General features: G+C 44.9%; 1 protein-coding gene across 2 annotated transcripts in view; it reads right to left on the reverse strand.

Annotated features, from left to right (window-relative positions):
- The window catches only part of USP42 (ubiquitin specific peptidase 42), an 815,107-nt gene that overhangs the window by 304,956 nt on the left and 489,668 nt on the right, over positions 1-20,483 (reverse strand). For both annotated transcript variants that reach the window (XM_044089669.1, XM_044089668.1), the window contains exon 11: positions 7,881-7,981. In XM_044089669.1, coding sequence (XP_043945604.1) covers positions 7,881-7,981 — 101 coding nt within the window. The remainder of the gene's footprint in view (positions 1-7,880; positions 7,982-20,483) is intronic.

Raw genomic sequence — 20,483 nt, forward strand, 5'->3', positions numbered from 1 at the left:
TCCTCGTTTTAACATGATCAGACAAATTCTGATCCCTTAGCCAGGCATGCCTGCGAAGAACTGACCCAGTGGCAGCCACCCTAGACGAGGCCTGTACAGCATCAAAACCACATTGCAAAGAATGCTTACCCACCTGCTCAGAAACATGCACTAAATCTTGCAACTCCTTACAATCAATACCTACTGCCAGAGCATCAACCTTAGACTTTAATTGTGAAAGGAGATAGTTCTGGTATTTCAACATGTGAAACTGGCAATTCAAAGCCCTCATAGCCAGAGTGGAAGAAGTATAAACTTTCTTTCCCCATCTATCCAAGGCCCTGGCCTCTTTGTCTGCAGGAACCGGATTCTTAACAACAGAAGCCTTAACACCTTTAGGCCCCTGACTAACAGTTTCTGGGTCAGCCCTAGGACTCTTAAAAAGATACTTATGAGCTTCAGGCACCCTGTAATACCTATCCGGCTTAACAGGAGCAGGAGGCAAAGAATCAGGATTAAGAGAAGCCTCTGTAAACACATCTTCTACCACATCCAAAACAGGAGGTATAGCCAAAGGCCTATGCTGAGGTAAAACAAAATTCCCTAAGCCTTTTCCTGGAATCAGAGAAGTCCTGACCTTCCCACTTAAAATGCTCCCTCATGGAATGAAGAGTTTCTGAAAAAGAAAAATCCTCAGGAGGAGTAGCAGAAGGAGTAGAATCATCCACATCAGAATCAGAATAAGGAGAATACTCCTGCAAGTCTTCAGCCGAAGCCTCTGAAACATCTGAAGCCTGCTCAAAACCCCCCAGCTCAGGCTCCATCCTAGGCCTCTTATCAGGAGGGGGCATAGAACCCCTAATTAAAGTAATCAAATCTTCTGCCATTTTAAGCATATGCTTCTTGGGCACAGTACCTGAAGAGCTAGGGGTAACACCAACTGAAGCCAAACCTGGCCTGCCCCTGGGAGAAGCCTTTGAAACAGAAGGAGAGGGCCTAGCCACCTTAGGAAGGGAGGGGAGTATAGTAACCTGAGAAGCCCCCTCAGTCTGACTTGCCTCCTGAGAGGCCACATCTTGTAATAATAAGGTCTCACCCTGGGAACACATAGAAACCTCCGGTGGAGCCACCGGCTCCACCGACACCTCTAAAGAACCGGCGTCCGGTACAGACGGTTCTTCCAGCCTGGGCTTAACTGCCTTGTCTTTGCGCTTCTTTGAAGAAGCGGGCGTCGGAGCATCCGACGGCATTTTATAATTACACCGCTTCCCAAAGACTAACCTTGCACAATCCAACCTTCTCTTTATAGTGCGTTTATTAAATCTAGCACAAGAGCGACAGCCAACAACGTCGTGCTCAGGCCCTAAGCAAGGAATACACAAAGTATGATAATCTCTATGCGGTATCTGTTTCCCACAAGAAATGCAATTATTGACTTTTTCTGACATCCGGTAAATCACAGAGGCAAGAAAAAACGAAAATATTCTAACGGGTACTTAGCCAACTTTGAACTCGGTCTGAAACTTCGAAATCGAAAAATCTCAGAACGCCAACCGGCACTTGCAACGCTGCTTCTGCATCGGACCATGCGGCAAAAAAGACTGACGATATGACGTCGGTCATGCGCATTTGTACCCTGACGTCCTGATGTCAGTCAAATGCGCCTTGACCGACGTCAGCCTTATACTTTGATATTCGGGCTGACCGAGGACAGCGGACTACCCAAGTGTAAGGACTGCAGCAATGTGAGATGAAGAACATCGGGTAAGACCTGGTTCCCCCTTGCTTGTTTATGTACCAGACCACAGACATGTTGTCCGTCTGAACTGCTACTGTTCCTAGAGATAAGAGGGCTTGGAAGTGTTGCAACGTCAGGAACACCGCCCTCAGCACCAGAACATTTATGTGTAGAGTGTACTCCATGCTGGACCATTCTCCTTGGACTGTTCTTCCCTGAAAAAGGCCCCCCCACCCTATCAGGGAAGCGTCCGTGGTTATTGTGGCTGTTGGACTGGGTAGAACGAACGGATGACCCATAGTAAGGTTCTGATCGCACACCCACCATGAGAGGTCCCGTCTGCAAGAGTCTGTTATCCTGATCTCGTGCGCTAGGGGTAGGTGGTGGAATGACCACTGCGCGAAGAGCAGCCATTGTAGGATCCTCATGTGTAACCTTCCCATAGGAACTGCAATTAGTGCGGCTGCCATCAGTCCCAACACTTTTAACACTAGTTTGGCTGGGGCTTTCTTGCTGACCAAAAGAAGAAGAACCTGCTGTTTGAGGGTTGACGCCCTTATTGGAGGGAGCTTTAGTAGTGTCGATCGTGTATTTAGGTCTGCTCCGATGAAGGAAATACACTGTGAGGGCAATAAGCAAGACTTTTCGAAGTTTATGGAAATCCCCAAGTGGGAACAAAGGCTGACTGTGTAGTCTCTGGCTTGCAATAGACGACGGTCGGTGGTGGCGGTGAGGAGCCAGTCGTCCAGATAGGGAAACGACTGGAATCCTTGTCGTCTCAAGTGAGATGCAACTACTGCCATGCATTTGGTGAATACCCTGGGGGCTGAGGTGAGTCCAAAGGGCAGAGCTCGAAACTGAAAGTGACCGGCTCCCAGCCGGAAGCGCAGGTGATCTCTGGACGGCCTGGCCATTTTGATGTGGTAGTACGCGTCTTTGAGATCTATAGAGCACATCCAATCGTCCTTCTGTAAGAATGGAAGGATCGATTGAAGCATGACCATCCGGAACTTTTCCTTCTTCACGAAGGTGTTGAGATGGCTGAGATCTAAGATCGGTCTCCAGTCCCCTGTCTTTTTTGGAACTAAAAAGAACCTTGAGTAAGTTCCGGATCCTCTTTGGTCCGCCGGGACTGATTGGATGACTGTTTGAGCAGCTTCGAAATTTCTACCGCTGCTGGATTTCGCAGACGGGGTGGCACGTCTGGAAACCTTCTTTGTAGAGGTGGAGTTGATGTGAAGGGGATTTTGTATCCTCTGGTTATAATGCTTTTTACCCAAGAATCCGAGGTAATATTTAGCCAGGCCAGTGGGTATAAAGCCAAGCGACCCCCGACTGCCTCCAGAGCAGGACAGCCGGGCCTAGATTCAGGAGTGCTGGAAAGGCTTCCCAGGGACGGAATCCCTGTCGCCTTGGTTATGCGGACCCCCCTCTGCCGCCGGGGCGGCGTCTTCCATTTCTACCCCCTCCTCTGCCTCTGGAGGGGGTATCACTCTGTGTGGTCTGGAAAGATCCCTGATTCTTACGGAACCACATTTTTCTGCCTCGTTGCCCTTTGGGGTACGGTCTAGTAGGAGCGGAAAAACGGACCCCGACAGCAGAGAGGGTCTTTCCCTCTTGCTCACACCCAATGAGAGTCTCCTTAACCTTGGGCCCGAAAAGTGTGGCACCATCAAAAGGGGCATTGGCAAAGGAAGACTTGAAGGCTTCCGCAAAGGAGCACAGCCGCATCCATGATTGTCTTTGAAGAGCAATCGCTGAATCTGCAGCTCTACTCGATCCCTCGGCTGCATACGAGACGAGCCTCATGGATGAGTTTACTATGGAGGTGAGGGTGTTAAGTTGTGCTGCTACTTTTTCTGAAACAGCAGCATCTGTGTTATCCTGGAGGGTATCTGTCAGCTCCTTGATGAGATCCCCCTGCAAACGTGTGAAATGAGTCAAATAGTTTAGCAAACGCATGGAAAAAGTCGCTGAACTAAAAACGCGCTTCCCATATCTGTCCATAGTCCTAGAATCCTTATTAGGAGGATGAACAGATGAGGAAGACTCAGACATCTCCTTTTTTGTGGCTGCCGCCACCACCATAGCATCAACAGGAACTCCCTTGGTGAGATAAGATTTATCTTGGCGGGCAGTGATGAACTTGTTTGGTTTCCTAGGGACTGGTTCCACTGTGTCAGGTGCCTCCCATGCCCTTCGAGCAATCAAATCCACTGAAGGGCGGAGTCACCCAGGAGGTAGAAGGTTGTGCCCCAAAAGCCTTCAGCAGCACCGACTCGTCCTCAGTGGGGGCTAGGGATTGCCAATCACCCCTCTGTTTCAAGATCTCCAGGATGTCTGCAAATGACACATCCTCAGAGGGTGATTTTGGGGACCCCTCTGTCTCATCCAAGTCGGTGTCAGACGTTAGAGATTCCTGTGGGGAATCTATGTGCCTCCTCTTGCACAACTGTTTCCTCGGGACCTCATCAGAGGGGGCTTCTGGTGAGGCCTCCAAGGAACAGGGGGAACCCCTCTGGGGGTGGCTGATGCAATGGGGCTCTACGCTTTGGATGGATCGTGGGAGCAGAAACAGAAAGTGGCCCTTTTGGGGAAGGAGAAGATTCCCCTGATGACGTGGTTGTCTGTGCAGACAATACTTTCCTCATAAGGTCAAAGGCCCCCGAACCCCTGGCCGAGGGCTACCCCGGTTCCGAAGAACACGGGAGGATCCCAGACTCGGGTGCCGTGGGCTCCGACCCCGAGGACGGAGCCGAGCCAGTCTGTGCAGAGGCCCCGAGAGGGAGAGTCGGCACTGACAGGTCGGTACGACTCTCGGTCCCGGAACAGAGGAGAGACTGTCGGCTCGGCGACTCCCCAATCGGTTCCAAAGGAGTCGAAGTCAATGGTGTCGATCGTGCAATGAACGGTTTCGGCACAGAGGGCTCCACTATCATCAGGTCATCCTCTCCTGGCTCCGAGATCTGGATGGGTCTCGAAGGAGGACCCGTTGGAGATATGGGGAGGCCTTCTAGTTTCGACACCAACTGGGAGGAAACTGCAATTAACTTGGAAAGGGCCGTGTTTTCCATGAGTTTCTGCACGACACAATCCACATCTGTCTCAGATAAAGGTCTGGAAGAACGGGTCAAAGGAGCTGAAGATGGCACCGACCGAAGAATGGATGGTGGTGGCAGCTCCGACACCGGTTCCAAGATCTGGGGCTCAGGGAAGGATAAATGTTCGACGCTCGGCCCCGAGATCTGTGGAACCGGCGAACGAACCTTAGAAGATGAACTCGGAGCCGATGACATGGGGTCCGACATCTTGGACCCCTTTGAGGATTTAGAAGCCCGATCCGACTTGTCCAAAGCCTCTTGAAAGGCAGGCTTCAGTAATTCTCTGTCTATGAGCTTCCTGCGTCTATCTGTCATGACCCTCCCGCTAAAGGAATGGCAAATAGAGCAATCCTCTTGAAGATGGAGAGGGCCAAGACAGTAGACGCAGGAAGCATGATTGTCAGTAATGGACATTTTCTGCCCACACTGACATCTTTTAAAGCCAGATTTAGCTTTCTCTGACATGCTAATATAACACTTCACTAGGCTAATGAGTAGAAAAAAAATTGCTAAGACTACTAATCCTATAAATGTATATATACAAAAGTCTAGAAAGGGCTATATAAAATAAGACACTCACAAATCACACCCAAAGTTAGGCCACAAAAGGGTGCAAGTTATTTCAGGAAAAAAATCAGTAGCTTATCTGTAAATAGAAACCAGTTATCAATTTTCTATCTGGTCCGAGCTCTCCTCGATCCGATCTGTTGCAGCGGCAAACTAGATCTGAGTAATGGCAGGGAGGATTGTGGGATATGGGCTGGTCTCAAGCTTCTCTGAGATTCAGAGCTTTGCAATTCGGCCGACTCGGCTCCGAACCCGTGTGTAAGAACAAACGGCGAGATTGAACACTCTCACATCAACACTTTGCATCACCAAAAGAACACCATCCCCACAGTAAAGCATGTTGGTGGCAGTATCATGCTTTGGGGTTGCTTTTCTTCAGCTGGAAATAGTGCTTTAGTCAAGGTGGAGGGAATTATGAACAGTTCTAAATACCAGTCACTTTTGGTCCAAAACCTTCAGGTGTCTGCTAGAAAGCTGAAGATGAAGAGGAATTTCACCTTTCAACACGACAATGACCCGAGGCATGCATCTAAATCAACAAAAGAATGGCTTCACCAGAAGTAAATGAAAGTTTTGGGATGGCCCAGCAAGAGCTCAGACCTAAATCCAATAGAAACTCTGTGGGGTGACCTGAAGAGGGCTGTGCACAAGAGGTGCCCTCGCAATCTGACAGATTTGGAGCGCTTTTGCAAGGAAGAGTGGGCAAATATCGTCAAGTCAAGATGCGCCATGCTGATAGACTCCTACCCAAGAAGACTGAATGCTGCAATTAAATCAAAAAGTGCTTCAACAAAGTATTAGTTTAAGGGTGTGCACACTTATGCAACCAACTTATTGTAGGTTTTTTTTTTTTTAATATTTTTCCCTTAACAGATTTTTCATTTGCAATGTACAGTTTATAGGTCACATTAAAGGTAGGAAAAGTTTTGAAATGATTTATTGTGGTCTCATTTTTTTTATATCACAAAAACCTGACATTTTAACAGGAGTGTGTAAACTTTTTATATCCACTGTATATACATACACATTCACACAAGTGCATACATCTATATTATATTATGTTATATATATACATATATATATATATATATATATACATACATATATATGTATATATCTGTGTGTGTGTGTGTGTGTGTGTGTATATATATATATATATATATATATATATAAAGTATATGCATCTACATCTATATATATATATATATATATATATATATATATATATATATATATATATATATATATATATATATATATATATATATATATATATATATATATATGTATACTATAAACAGAAACATACGCCTATCTATACGTATATCATACATGCACATACACAAATACATAGGTCTGTATGCATTCACAATAAAAAAAGTTTCAACAAAAGCAGTTCACTTGTACCTACCTATGAACCTACGAGAGAAAGTTAAGTGAAACTGCAACAAGCTATATTAATAATGATATAGAGAGCTACAACTTCTTAGTGTGAGTTCTACAATTGGGGATTTAATAAATGTTAATGTAACAAAACCAAGTTTTAGGGAACAAGCTACACACAACCCTTTTATTGGCATAAAAGAAACTACAACTGCAGCCTTTTGGTAAAGTTACTCATGCGGTTCTTTTGCAATATAACTGTAGGTAACAGCTGGAAACTAATGCAATATGTAAGAAAATACACAGGCTAAAGTTATAATTACAGTTATCAAGTAAATCCTGTGTATTATCTATTACTGTTAATGTCACATTTTTTAATTTTTTTATTCCTCCTATTTCCTTGTGGGTCTTAGCTACAGAGAGAGAGAGAGAGAGAGAGAGAGAGAGATGCATTAATGCCCATTTGTTCCCTTCTATGAAGTCCCAGTTCTAAAAGCTGATGCCATCGCTACAGAATATTTTCTTTACTGTCCTGTATATAGAGACTACTTTCCACAAGCAAATGTGCAACATCACTTATAACCCAAAACGAGAATAGTCATGCACATAATACACAATGCTTTTCATCTCTGGGGTTATCATAAACCAGAAGCAAGACTTCAACTCTTAAATACAAGACTCCTCACCATCAATCCAAATCACATTTTATTTATTTTGGACTAGCATTGGTCTACTCAAACCACTTGACTGGAAATTTACAATCGGGACAAATGTGGGTTATGAATGCTGCAGCAGAAAGAAGTGTATATTCATAATCTTTGTCCCGTTTTTAGACCAGTGCTGAAGCAGCACTTTCTTACACCACACTAGCACACTTACCTGCCCACCAAAAGGAAATAATCATACAGGCAACAATGCTGAACTTCTGCAAAATAGGTGCATCAGGGCACAAGGCCAGACAAGAGAACTTTTCATTGGTCCTGCTCTGACTTGCCTTCAGGTGTGTACTTCTACACAAAAACGGTTCTGTTACCAAGTTAAAGAAACAAATGAAAAAAGCAAAGTTCTTAATAAATGCATATCTCTAGAGAGTGAATGCACACAAGCCTTACCTGATATAAAACAGAACATACGCCTGACGATTAAGTACTGATCGTATGTCGACAGGAGACACCAAGGAATCATTCAGCCGGATCCATTCTCCTTGAGTGTTCTAGTATTTAAAAAAGTGTACTTTTAACAAAGAATAATTGACCAATGCATACAAGTACAGTTACGTCAGGAACTCTGTTTAACAGTGGTGGCTCTAACTTGCTCTTGTCTCTTGAAGACACGACTTCTACGTAGTGGCAACAAAGGCACTCTTCAGCAGCTTCAGATTGTAAGTTAAAAGTAAAGTCTCTCGACCACAGCCTGTCTCAGGTCACTTTCACACACAGCTCTCTCTCAGCCAGCTCTCTCTCAGCCAGACAGGTCACACATTTATTTAGAACTGGCACTCTCACAGCTCATCTCGGTCAGGCTACACATTTCATGCAGAACTGCTTTCACGGTATACCTTCATTTATGTGAAAGGAGGTTGTACGATGCACCAGAGTGCTAAGTACAACCTCCAAATTCCTGAAATGTCGAGTGACAATGGTTCAACTTCAAATGAGCAAATGCATATTGGCAATTCGTACATTTGAAGTTGGCATGTCAGGTGCAGATTGCACTATAGCGGGGATCGGGAAATGAACCCTTTCCCTCGCTGAACTGCAATCTCAGAGTTTGTATATTAAAGTAAGGGGGGGTATGAGGGGTGCAGCCCCCCACACTGGGGGTGCAGGGGGGCTTGTCCCCCTGCATAACGATGGTTGGAGTTCGAAAATGGTTGAATATGGTTTTCCAGATTAGCATTTTTGACATTGTGTTTTACGGGACATGTTGCTTTTCGACATGTAAAGTCGCACAATAACTGCCGTTCAGGCAAATGAAGGTATGCCTTCTTTCACAGCCTACCTCAGGGTATGACACTCATGCATTCAAAGCTCTCACTCTCTCACAGTCTGCACAGGAGGAACTCCCTGGACAATGGTCATAGAAAGAACCCAGCATTTTATACCTGATGTGTTCAACATGAACAAGCACCACAGAAGAACATTCAGATAAAATGACTAGACAAAAAAGCAAATATGCAGTTCCACTTCAGCTCCCCTGTGTGGGTGAAAAAAAATATTTCTAAGTCTCTTTAAATGACAGCAAAAGTGCTAGTCTAAATACAATCTCTTGGAGCCTGGCAAAAATATTTCTGACCCTCAAGGCCCAAATAAATGACAGCATAAGGTGTGTTAGACTACATATAATTTTCTCTAATATAAACTGTAAAGAGAATGTGACCTACAAACACTTCAGAACAGAGAAGCAGGCTATTCCAAGACTAGAGGCACTCCACAAAATAAACTACATTTTTCCTATTAGCTGCACATGACTGGCACACTAGCACTCTGGTATACCAATAATGAAACCTTCACTACGTTTCAAACAACCTAGGTTCGACTAGTGGCCTAAACACCAGAAGAGCTGGAAGGATGGGAGCGAGTGGCTGATGGTGACTCCCATCTCAAGAGCTCCACCACCTGGAGAACTTTCAAGATAGCTCCATACTGATCAACAGCTTAACTTTGTTCCCGTTTTTACACTGGGAGAGCTACAGTGCCATTAAAAATGTTTAGGTAAAATTCCGTGACTGGCTAGTATGTAACCTGCCCAGATGCCAGTAAAGAGATTTGGAAAACTTGAAAGAATATCAACTAGAAAAGGTGAAGAGGAAACATGGTCTATGTAGGACTCTGCTTTGATTAAAGAAATGCCTTCCAGTAAGTTACAGGAAAAAATAAATCAAATTGTCAGAGGTGATTAAAATAAATGAAACACCAAAGAAATATATCAATTCAAATAACAAAAAGCTGGAAAATTCTGAAAAAGCTTTAATTAGCTGTTCAGATGAAGTGATAAAACTGCAAAAATCAGGACGAAATGAAAATTTGTCCTAGTATGAGGTTTCTCAAGAAGCAGTTTCAAAGAATAATACATTTACAAGATGAAGAGCACAGAGAAAAAACGGAGATTTTCTGCTGTACCAGAGAAACTGGAAAGAAAGTATTAATTTTATGAAAGCACAAATAAACAACTGGACTAGTGTTCTACACAGCAGGATTTGCTAACTGAAAGGGCACATCAAGTGTATACTCCAAACCTGGCCATAAGGAAACAACAAAGACCTACATTAGTAAAGATGCGAAAGGTTGATCCTGACAAAACTGTGGCAGAAGGGCAAAGTATTAGAAATTGGGAGACAGTATAGTGTTTGTAGAAAATTATTATTCACTGTACATCAGGCAGGAGGAAACAAATGTATCACAGTAATCAGGGAATGTAGAGAGGTGTGAAATTCAAGTTGCTGTATCCAGCTGTCTTCAGAGTATTTTTTTTCCTGGAGAATCAAATGCATGTTTTGATTCAGAATAGGCTAAGGAAACAATACAATTTATTCAACAAAGTGAGCCATCAAGCAGACTGGGAACTCTGCTTCTCATTCTTCTGACAGTAAAGTTCACAGAGGGACTTGGTCAATAAACTCTTTTCAAATGTTCCAAAGGAAAATGCTTCAGAGAGAAAAAAAACACAGAAGTTAACTAGAACAATCAGGATACCTTGGACTTGAACCAGAGTCTGGTGCTGAAGATGGAGATGAACAGGAAGACCGTAACACTGAAATTAGGAGAGTATAAAGCATCAATCATATTTGCGAAATACGGTCGATAAACTTGTGGGGAAGCATATACCCCACTTTATGTCAATGTTTACGACACTAAAAGGGAAAAAGTAACTAAGTAAAACATATTTTATTTCTATTAGTACCAGTGTAAAACATTTCATGACACAAACTGCAAGTTATAAGGTAAAGCAGTTTTGTGCAGTGTTTAGTCAGGGGTATTTTAAATGTGGGGGAAGTCTTTTCAGTGACTGTTGTGTTTAAGATATTAAAGTAAACAAGTACCATTTTAGCTGTAACAAAGATTAGCTGCGTAAAATCTTACCATAAAGAAAGATGTCCTCTTGCCTGCCACAATGACCGGACGTTGACCAGTATACAAAAGACTTGCTACTTAGGGGGTGCATGGTACGCCACACGTTGGCCATAAGTGACATATGCAAGCACTATCTTCAGAACTGAGTGCCCCAGGAGGAACATACATCTAAGGGAAGTATGCAAGCCAAGTACATCCAGGGAAGAACAAAGTCGGGGGGGGGGGGGAGACAAAGAAAAGGACATCTACCATTATGGTTGATTTTAGACAACTAATCTATGTCCTATTCCTCCACTGTGGTATTCTTAACATGAGGGAGAATACCAAAGCTCAAGAGGAAAGGGAGGTGGTAGGAGCTGTGGAACTCTCCACAATGTCATGCAGAACGGTCCAGGCAAATCTGCCCTAGATTCGGAAACATTGCCCAGTTTGTAAACTTTGATGAAGGCACAGACTGAAGACCTGATGGCTGCCTCCAGAATGGAGTTAGGGTAGAGTCCCATGAAGGCACACAAGGAAGCAACAGCCCTGGTAGTGTGTGCGCCTTAGGAGAAGGGAGGCTCTTTCCATGGTGCTCACAGCAGAAGCAAATGGCTTTGAAATCCATCTGGAAATAGCGTGTTTAGAGACTGGAAGCTACACGGTGGAATGAGACAAAACTGATCAGACTTCCTGATATTCTTTGCTTTGTCAAGATAGAACCGAAGCTGTCTGTGCACATCCAAAGTGTGCAAAAAGAGTTCTGTGGAGTTGGGAAAAAGGTAGGTAAATGATTAGACTGGTTGAGGGTAACTCATTTACCACTTCAGGCATAAAGGTAGGGTTGCTGCAGACACACACACAGTCTCTGTGGAACACCAAGAAAGGAGAAGAAGACATTAGGGTCTGTAGTTTAGCAACACTTCTGGCTGAGGTTAGTGCAAGGAACAAAATAGTTTTCCAGGAGCAAAATTTCAAGGAAGCAGAAGCTGCTGGCTCAAAAGGGCCAGCTTCTCCAATAAAAAATAAGATCCCAGGGGGTGCAACAGGTTTATTCGGGGGTCTTATGTGAACAACACCTTTTAAGAATTGTTTAGCCTCAAATCTAGAAGCTAAAGGTGGAGATATAGCAGACAGGCAGAAACGGCTGACAAGTGCACTTTGGCTGAAGAGTAAATTAAGTCAGCATCCAGTAATTTGCACAGGTATGAGAGAACCAGTGGGACTTCGACTGGTTTCAAGAAAGACACAAAATTAAAAATCTTTTATATTGGATAAGTAAGACTTTCTAGTATTTGATCTCTTGGTCTCCTGCAGAACCCTGAGAATGTCCTCTGAAAAAAGGTGTCTGAAAGGAATTAAGAAACTACAGTTGTGTACACTTACCATAAATGTAGATGTTAGAGTGTATTCACTGTTGCAGTCATATTTCTGCGTCAGATGCTGTCGCCTCTTCCATGACGTCAGGGGTATAAAACATGCAGCCGATGCCATTACATTATTTTTTTTTGCCCCAGATGTCAGAAGCCCCCAAAATAGGAAGCAATCACATGGTGTGGAACACCTCCAGTAAAAAGTAAATACTATTTCCATAAGATATGACCAAAAAAGATGATAGATAGAAAAAACGGGGCTGGAGGGAGGGTAACCAGGACTTCAACAGTGAATACACTCGAACATCTACATTTATGGTAAGTGTAAACTATTATGTTCTCAGTGTTTCATTGTTGCAGTCATCACACTTGGGTTGATTCCCAAAGCTGAGGAAGGGTGGAGGCAGTCAAGAAGTATTAGGGCTGACTAGCAGGCCTTGTAAGACTGCTGTGGTAAATCCAGATCTGGATTTAGAAAAGATAGGTAAGCAGCAATGCTTGGTGAAGGTGTGTACAGAAAAAGAAGTTATGTCTTACCATAACGTTCCATCTGTATTGTTGATCCTCGTTCAGTCATTAAGCATGGGGGTATCGGTTCCAACCTTGGAACCGAGCCGGCCATTTTCCAAGCTCGCGTCAGCTTCAAACTCTCGAGCTAAACTCTTACCCACAATCCCCCTTCTCCCTGTTACCTCAGATTGAGTTTGCAAGTCAAAGAAGGTAGAGGCTACCTCTGGTCAAATAACCTAAGAGAACTGGATGGTGAGATCCACTAGAAACCACAGGAGATGGAAGGAGGGAGGGTCATAATGAATGAATGAGGATCAACAATATAGATGGAACGTTATGGTAAGACATAAGTTCTTTATCTGATGTTGTTAATCCTCGTTCATTCCTTACGCATGGGACAGAGTCCCCAGCTACCTCTATTCCTGGGAGGCTCTCATGGAATGACATTCCTGAGCACCACAGAACCGAAAGATGCTCTTCCCCTGAAGGCCAAATCCAATTTGTAATGATTGATAAAGGTATGAGGCGTAGCCCAAGTTGCAGTTGCACAGATGTCATGTAAAGAAGCTCTGGCATGGAAGGCAGCAGAAGTTGCCACCAACCTTGTTGAATGAGCTTTCATGGTAGTAGGGAACAAGATTATTGCGTTGTGTATAAATGAAGGTCACACAGTCCTTCAACCATCTAGCAAATGTGACCTTAACAGCAGCAGATCCTAATCTAGGTCCACAAAAAGCCAAACATAACTTGTCAGATTTACGAAAGGACCTAGTCCTGTTTAAAACGGATTTGCCTGTGGATATCTCGGGTATGTAGGCAATACTCTCCTCTGTTTGAATGATTGGGAAAGAAAACTGCCAATTCAATGGCTTGATTAATGGACATTTCAGAAATCACTTTAAGCAGAAATGATGGATTAGTTCTCAGAGACACTAACTCTATGAAAAATCAAGTATGGACTCTTGATACATAAAGCTTGAAGCTCAGAAATATGTCTGGCAGAAGTAATGGCGACCAAAAACAAGGTTTTCCATGACAAATAGTTGAGGACGCAAGAAGAGGCTGGTTCGAAAGGTGGCATTGTCAGAGTTGATAAATCCCATGGTTGAATAGGTTCTCTAAAAGGTGGCTTCAGATGGTTCACACCTTTTATGAAGGTCTTGCACAATTTGTGGGACATGGAGGAATCTTGGACACCCTCATGGAAATTAGAAATTGCAGCCAAATGAACTCTAACGGTAGAGGCCGATAGACCCAATTGAAAAAGGTTGGCCAGATAGTCTAGTATTATCGACACTGGTGCTGAGAAGGAGTCTACTTGTTTATCTTTCAGCCAATGGGTAAATCTTTTCCACTTGCTCAGGTAAGTAATTTTAGTGAAAGACTTATGAGATGCAATGAGAATATCACGTACTGGTCAAGAAATATCATTCTGCCTGGCAATCAAGGGAAATGGAGTAGCCAAGCCGTGAGCTTCAGGCTGTTCAAGTTGGGATGAATCAGGTTCTGTGGATGTGAGATCAACTCCAGGGTTGGAAGGAGAATCCATGGTCGATCTAATAGGTGAGGCCAAAGGAAGGGGAACCAAATCTGTTGAGGCCAATATGGTGCTATGAGGATCACCTTGCTCTTCAACCGACGGGCTTTCTTCAGAAACTGGGGAATGAGGGGAAAGGGTGGAAATGCATAAAGAGGACCAGAGGACCAATCGTGGACTAGAGCGTCCCTGGGTGCTGTCCCGGAGGGAAATCAGGGTGAAGTAGTTGCTGCATTTGTAGTTGGTCGAGGATGCAAAGAGATCGCAGCAAGGACGGCCCCTGCGGTGGAAAATCTCTGCTGCTATCAAGGGATTCAGAGACCACTCGTGAAGTTGAAGAATGCACCTGCAGAGTCTGTCTGCTATCATGTGGGAACTCCCAGGAATGTGCGTTGCTAGAAGAAAACGATTGGTAGCCATCGCCCATTGCAATATCCTCATGGCCTCTCGACAAAGGGGGTAAGATTTGGTTCCACCTTGTTTGCTGATGTACCAGACCACCGCCACATTGTCTGACTGAATCGCAATTGTCCCAGACGGCAGCAGGGGATGGAATGATTGCAAAGCCAGAAGCACCACCCTCAGCTCTAGAACATTTATATGCAGATGGGCCTCCAGTACGGACCAAGTGCCTTGGACCGTCTGTCCCTGACATAGCCCCCCCACCCCATCAGGGAGGTGTCCGTGGTCACTGTGGCCTTGGGTTGCTGGGAGGAGAAGGGGCGAGACCACTGTGACAGATTGTGTGTCATCCACCAATTTAAATCCTGTTTGCACCTGTGGGGTACTCGAATCATGGCTGAAAGAAGATGCTGAAAGGGATACCATTGGGTGAGCAGTAGCCATTGTAGAAGCCTCATGTGAAACCTGGCCAGGGGAACAATGGTGATGGTGGCTGCCATGGAACCCAACAGCTGTAGAACCGAGTGAGCCGTGGATTTCTCCCTTGAAAGGATTGGAATCAGTTTTTGCTTTATCCTTAAAATTCTGTGCTCTGGAATAGCAGCTCTGCAGTTCTTTGTGTCCAAGATAACCCCTATGAATTCTGTCGACCGAGATGGGGTGAGATTGCATTCTTGCCAGTTTATGGTTATGCCTAGCCTTTGAGCAGCGAGGAGAGAGTATGCTAGGGCTTCTTCCAGTAGATGTCTGGTGGGGGTGGAAATGAGCCAGTCATCTAGGTATGGAAACACCTGGAATCCTTGAAGTCACAAGTGAGCTGTGACAACTGCCATGCACTTTGTGAACACTCTGGGGGCTGTAGAGAGTCCGAAGGGCAGTACTCTGAACTGGTAGTGACTGGCTCCTGCACGAAAGTGTAGAAATCTTCTTGATTGCCTGTCCACTTTTATGTGGTAGTACGCATTTTGAAGATCTATTGAGCACATCCAATAGTCTTTTTCCAAAATCAGGAGGATAGACTGTATTGTGACCACCCGGAATTTTTGTACTCTCACAAACTTGTTCAATACACTGAGATCCAAAATTTGTCTCCAGTCCCCAGTTTTCTTTGGCACCAAAAATAGTCTCGAGTAGAATCTGGATCCTATCTGGTCTGGGGAACTATTTGGATGACCTCTCTCTCTCTTAGCAGCTTTTCTATCTATAATGCTGCTTCTTCCCTTTGACTGGGTGGAACTTCGGGAAGGCTTTTTGAAGGGGCAGGACAAAGATCTAAGGGGGTATGATAACCTCTGGTTATAATCCTTTGTACGCAAGAATCTGTGGTAATGGTTAGCTAGGCAGAAGGGTACAAGGAGAAACATCCCCCAACCATCTCCAGAGGAAAGGAGTTGGGCCGCTCTTCAGGAGCACTGGTAGAATTGACCAGGGAAAGAATCCCTGGAGCCCTGGTTACGCGGACCCCCTCTGCCCCGAAAAAAGTCTCTTCCCTGTGAGCTTCCCCCCTATGCCTCTAGGGGAGAACTTGGCCTGTGTGTCATGGAAAGGACCCTGAGATTTCTTGAACCATATCTTGGTTTCAGGAGAAAGCACAATGAGGGGAAGAATAATAGACACCTACAGCAGAAAGGGTCTTACTGTCCTGTTCACATCTGGCCAGTGTGCTTTTAACTTTGGGCCCAAACAACGAGGAGGCCTCAATGGGAGCGTTAAGAAAGGAAGCCTTAAAGGGCTCCGTGAAATTGCACAAGCGCATCCAGGCGTGTCGTCTCAAGACCGCAGCTGAACCCGCAGCTCTAGCTGCTCCTGATGCGTGAGATATCAATCGCATAGAGGAGTTAGATATTGATTTAATGGTGGCCAGCTGAGAGGCCACTTTGTCACGGACCTCATCAGACATGGCACCAGCCGAGGTTTCAGACAGCTCAGAAATCAGATCCCTTTGAAGCCTGGTAAAGTGTGCCATATAATTCAGGGACCTGATAGTAAAGGTCGCTGATGCAAAGGTGCACTTCCCTACCCTGTCCAGGGCCTGGGACTCTGTTAGGCAGATGGACAGTCTGGCTTTCTCCTTCTGCCAAATCCTTTGTTGTTGCGGCCGCCACCACCAAAGCATCCACAGGAAGACCTTTGGACCAATGGGGATCCGAAGCAGGAGGGGACAAAATCTTATCTGGCCTCCAGGGAATAGCTTAGACAGTATCAGGAGCCTTCCAAGCACGCTGCACGATAAGCCGGACAAGTTCATCAGCAGGTGGAGTAACCCAGGAGGTAGGGGGCTGGGCACGAAAGGCCTGCAGGAACACAGATTCCTCAGAGATCGGATTAGAGGACTGCCAGTCTCCTCTCTGTTTCAGGATTTCAAGGATATCACCAAGGATACCTCAGAGGGTGACCGGGGGATCCTTCCTCCTCATCAAAATCTGTCTCTTCAGTGAGGGACTCCTCTGTGGAGTCCATGTGCTTCCTCTTACACAAACTTTTCTGGTGAACCTCCTCAGCGGGAGAAGCTGGAGAAGACAGTGGAAAAGGGGATTCCTGTGGGAATATGTCCTGAGTCCCTTGCACCTGGTGTCCGCTATGTGTGAAACCAGTGTACCGGAGGAGGGTGGAGGTATAGACAGTCCAGTATCGCCAGCAGCAGCGAAAGCCTTCTCCATCAGTCAAAAGGCTGGTACACCCAAAGAGGAGTGGATGTCTAGGACAGGAGTCACCCCTCCCCTAAGTGGCTCAGCCTGCCGACCCGGAGTCCCTGGATGGTTGTGGAGCAGCAAACTATGCGTGTCACAGCTGACATCCTGGGTCTTAGCAAAACTTTCCTGCCACAAAGGCAACTGCGGTTCCTTAGTGAGATCCAATAAAGGGGACCGCAGAAGGGGGAGACTGTGCTATATCCATGGACTTTAAAGGCAATGAAGGAGGAGAATAAGAAGGGGTCTTTGGAGACGGGTGATCGCCTCCCAAGGAAGGATAGTTCCTGAGGGGTGGGATACCTCTGGCCAAGAGCACCTGAAACACAAGATGCAACACAGTGTTTGGAAAGGCTTCTAGTGGACCTCACGGAGACTGAGGGAGAAACAGGCCTGTCCACCGAAGAGGCAAACTCAGTGCCCATCTCACCAGTCAGCACAGAGGAAAACAGTGCAGAGAGAGACTGGACTACAGGTGTCTGCACCGAAGAAGTCATCAGTGCCGAGGTCATGGTCTGCACCGACACAGGGATCGGTGCCAAAGTGGTTGTCGGTACCGAAGCTGGAACCGACAAAGCTGGAGTCAACAATAAAGGCGTCTGTTCCGAGGACGATGTCGGAACAGACGTGGTCAAGGTCTGCGCCGACTGAACGGTTGGTGCGGATACAGTGGTAATAGTCTGAACTGAGGAGCCCCATGGTGCAGATATAGTGAAGGCTGCAGGAGAAGACAGAGCCAAGATCACTAATGGAGCCGAAGGCCACAGTGCCGAAGGTCTAGGCACCTAAAGCACTGTAGCTGTCTGAGTGAGCTCCAGAGCAGAAACTTTTGCCTTTTTAGGTTTTGGTTGGCGGGAGTCCCCAGCCGGGGACGAAGGCAAAGATTTAGCCTTGGTGGGAACATCCAAGATGTTCTTATGGGTTCTAGGAGGGGTTGAGGCCTCCGCCCCAGAAATAGCCTCTGAAAAGGGAGATTTAAGAAGTCCCTTCAGCAACAGCTTGTTTTCCCTTTCCAACAAAGTTCTATTTGAAAAGTTTTCACAGATAGTACAGGGCGGGTTAACAGACAAGTGGGATGCCCCCAAACAAACGCACAAAGTGTGTGCATCAGAAGTAGGTAGTTTGCATCTACAATCAGAACACCGCTTAAACCCCGAACTACCTTTCTTATCTGCCATGACAGCAAATAAATTAATAGAAAAGGGTACCAGCAATGGTACAAAAGAATACCTGAAGGTATGAGAAAAAAGGGAAGGATGATCAACGATGGTAGAGAGAGAATACCTCTCGGTAAAAAGGTAGAGAACAGAGCAGAACCTGAAGAAAATATGTACGCTAGATGCGATAGGGTAAGAGACAATGAAATAGAAACTTTTCTGACAGAAAAGTAATATGAAAGACTATTAAACAACAAATAACTGTACTTGGCTCAAGAGAATCAGCTTGACATGTCCAAATGGCAATGCAGTAAACGAAATCTGAGGTAACAGGGAGAGGTGGATTGCGGGTAAGAGTTTAGCTCAAGAGTTTGAAGCTGACGAGAGCTTGGAAAATGATCGGCTCGGTTCCGAGGTCGGAACAGATACCCCCCATGCGTAAGGGATGAATGAGGATTAACAATATCAGATCTCCAGGTTGCAGCTTCCAGAATAACCCAAGTGCGATGACTGCAACAGTGAAACACAAAGAACATCCATCACCCACAAGGTCAGCTGAAGAGTAGACAAGTGGGGATGGATTAGAGTTTCATTGTGTTGTGTGAGAAGGTCCACTTTGTGGGGTAACTTGTGGCGACTGCCCTTGGCTAAATGGAGAAGTAGGGGGGAACCAATACGGTCTTGGCCCAAAGGGGGTCACTGTCAAGAGTTTTGGTTTGCCCAGGACTTCGGAATGACAGGAAGGGTAAGGAATGCATACAGAAACATCACCTGCCAAGAAAAGCTGAGGACGCCCACCTTCCAAACCAGAGAATGTGGATCTCTGGCACAAAATTGCGGAAGCTGTCTGTTCATGGGGGAGGCAAAAAAGGTCCATTTGTGCAGTATCCCATCTGTGGACAATACACACAGACAAATATTTCAAGCACAGGCATTAATGCCCTTCTAGCTTGCCAATATACCAAAACACTTGTTCTCATAGCCAAGTGTCCAGGCTATTAAAAATATCTAAACTAGAACTTACTTTAATGTAATTTGATAAGTCTGTTCCATGCATTAGCTACTCTGTCAGAGAACCAATTAATACACTTAAGATTCCTATAGAATCTTCGACATAGGTTGTCTGATGATTCTCTAGTACTTTTTGATAACCCCAAACATTCCCAGAGGTAGTCGTCTCTAAATGCCCTATAAACCTGAACAAGATCTCTTAGACATCTGTAAGAGACACTGTACAAATTCAGACATTTTAATATTTCATATATCTTAAATGTTCATATCCATGCATGCCCTTGGTATATTTCTGCTGTACTTGTTCCAGTTTACTCATGCTTGTTTTCTTATAGGGTTTCCACAATGTTATTCCATACTCATGTTTTGGGGTCTTATGTAACTAACAATGACTTCATTTTTGACTTCCTAAACTTCATAAATGATTTTATACAACCTATATGTCTATAACTATCATTAACCAACTGGTTGAAATTATTAGGAAAACTCAAAGCTGAATCTACCCAGGTCCTTAAATGAGTCTACAGTTTCAATCACTGTGTGCTATATTAAAGATTCAGCTTTCAATTTAGGTCTCCCAAATTTCATATGCTTAGCTTTTGATGCATTTATCAGCGAATTATTCTCCTGTGCCCAAATGGTCAATTTAGTCAAGTTTTTTTGCAGACGTGCCTTTATCTGGAACACATGTATAATCAGTTTACCCAATTTCAGGTCATCTGCATAAAGACTGTAGAACACCTCAGATGAAAAAGTTAGGTCTGAAAGATGCAATCTAAACAAGTAAGGGCCTAGGACAGAGCCCTGTGGGACACCCTGACTGTAACCAAGGATTTCACCTATCCAGTTGCTGTATGATACTTGCCACGTCCTATTTGTAAGCCACGGGGCTACCCATCTTTCAAGAGTACATCAATACCTAGTTGTACTAATTTATTGATCAGTGTTTTGTATATGGCCCCATCAAATGCTGAAATTAAATC

The sequence above is a fragment of the Protopterus annectens genome, chromosome 12.part0, assembly GCF_019279795.1.
Source record: "Protopterus annectens isolate FY-2018-M chromosome 12.part0, PAN1.0, whole genome shotgun sequence".
Lineage (NCBI taxonomy): Eukaryota > Metazoa > Chordata > Ceratodontiformes > Protopteridae > Protopterus > Protopterus annectens.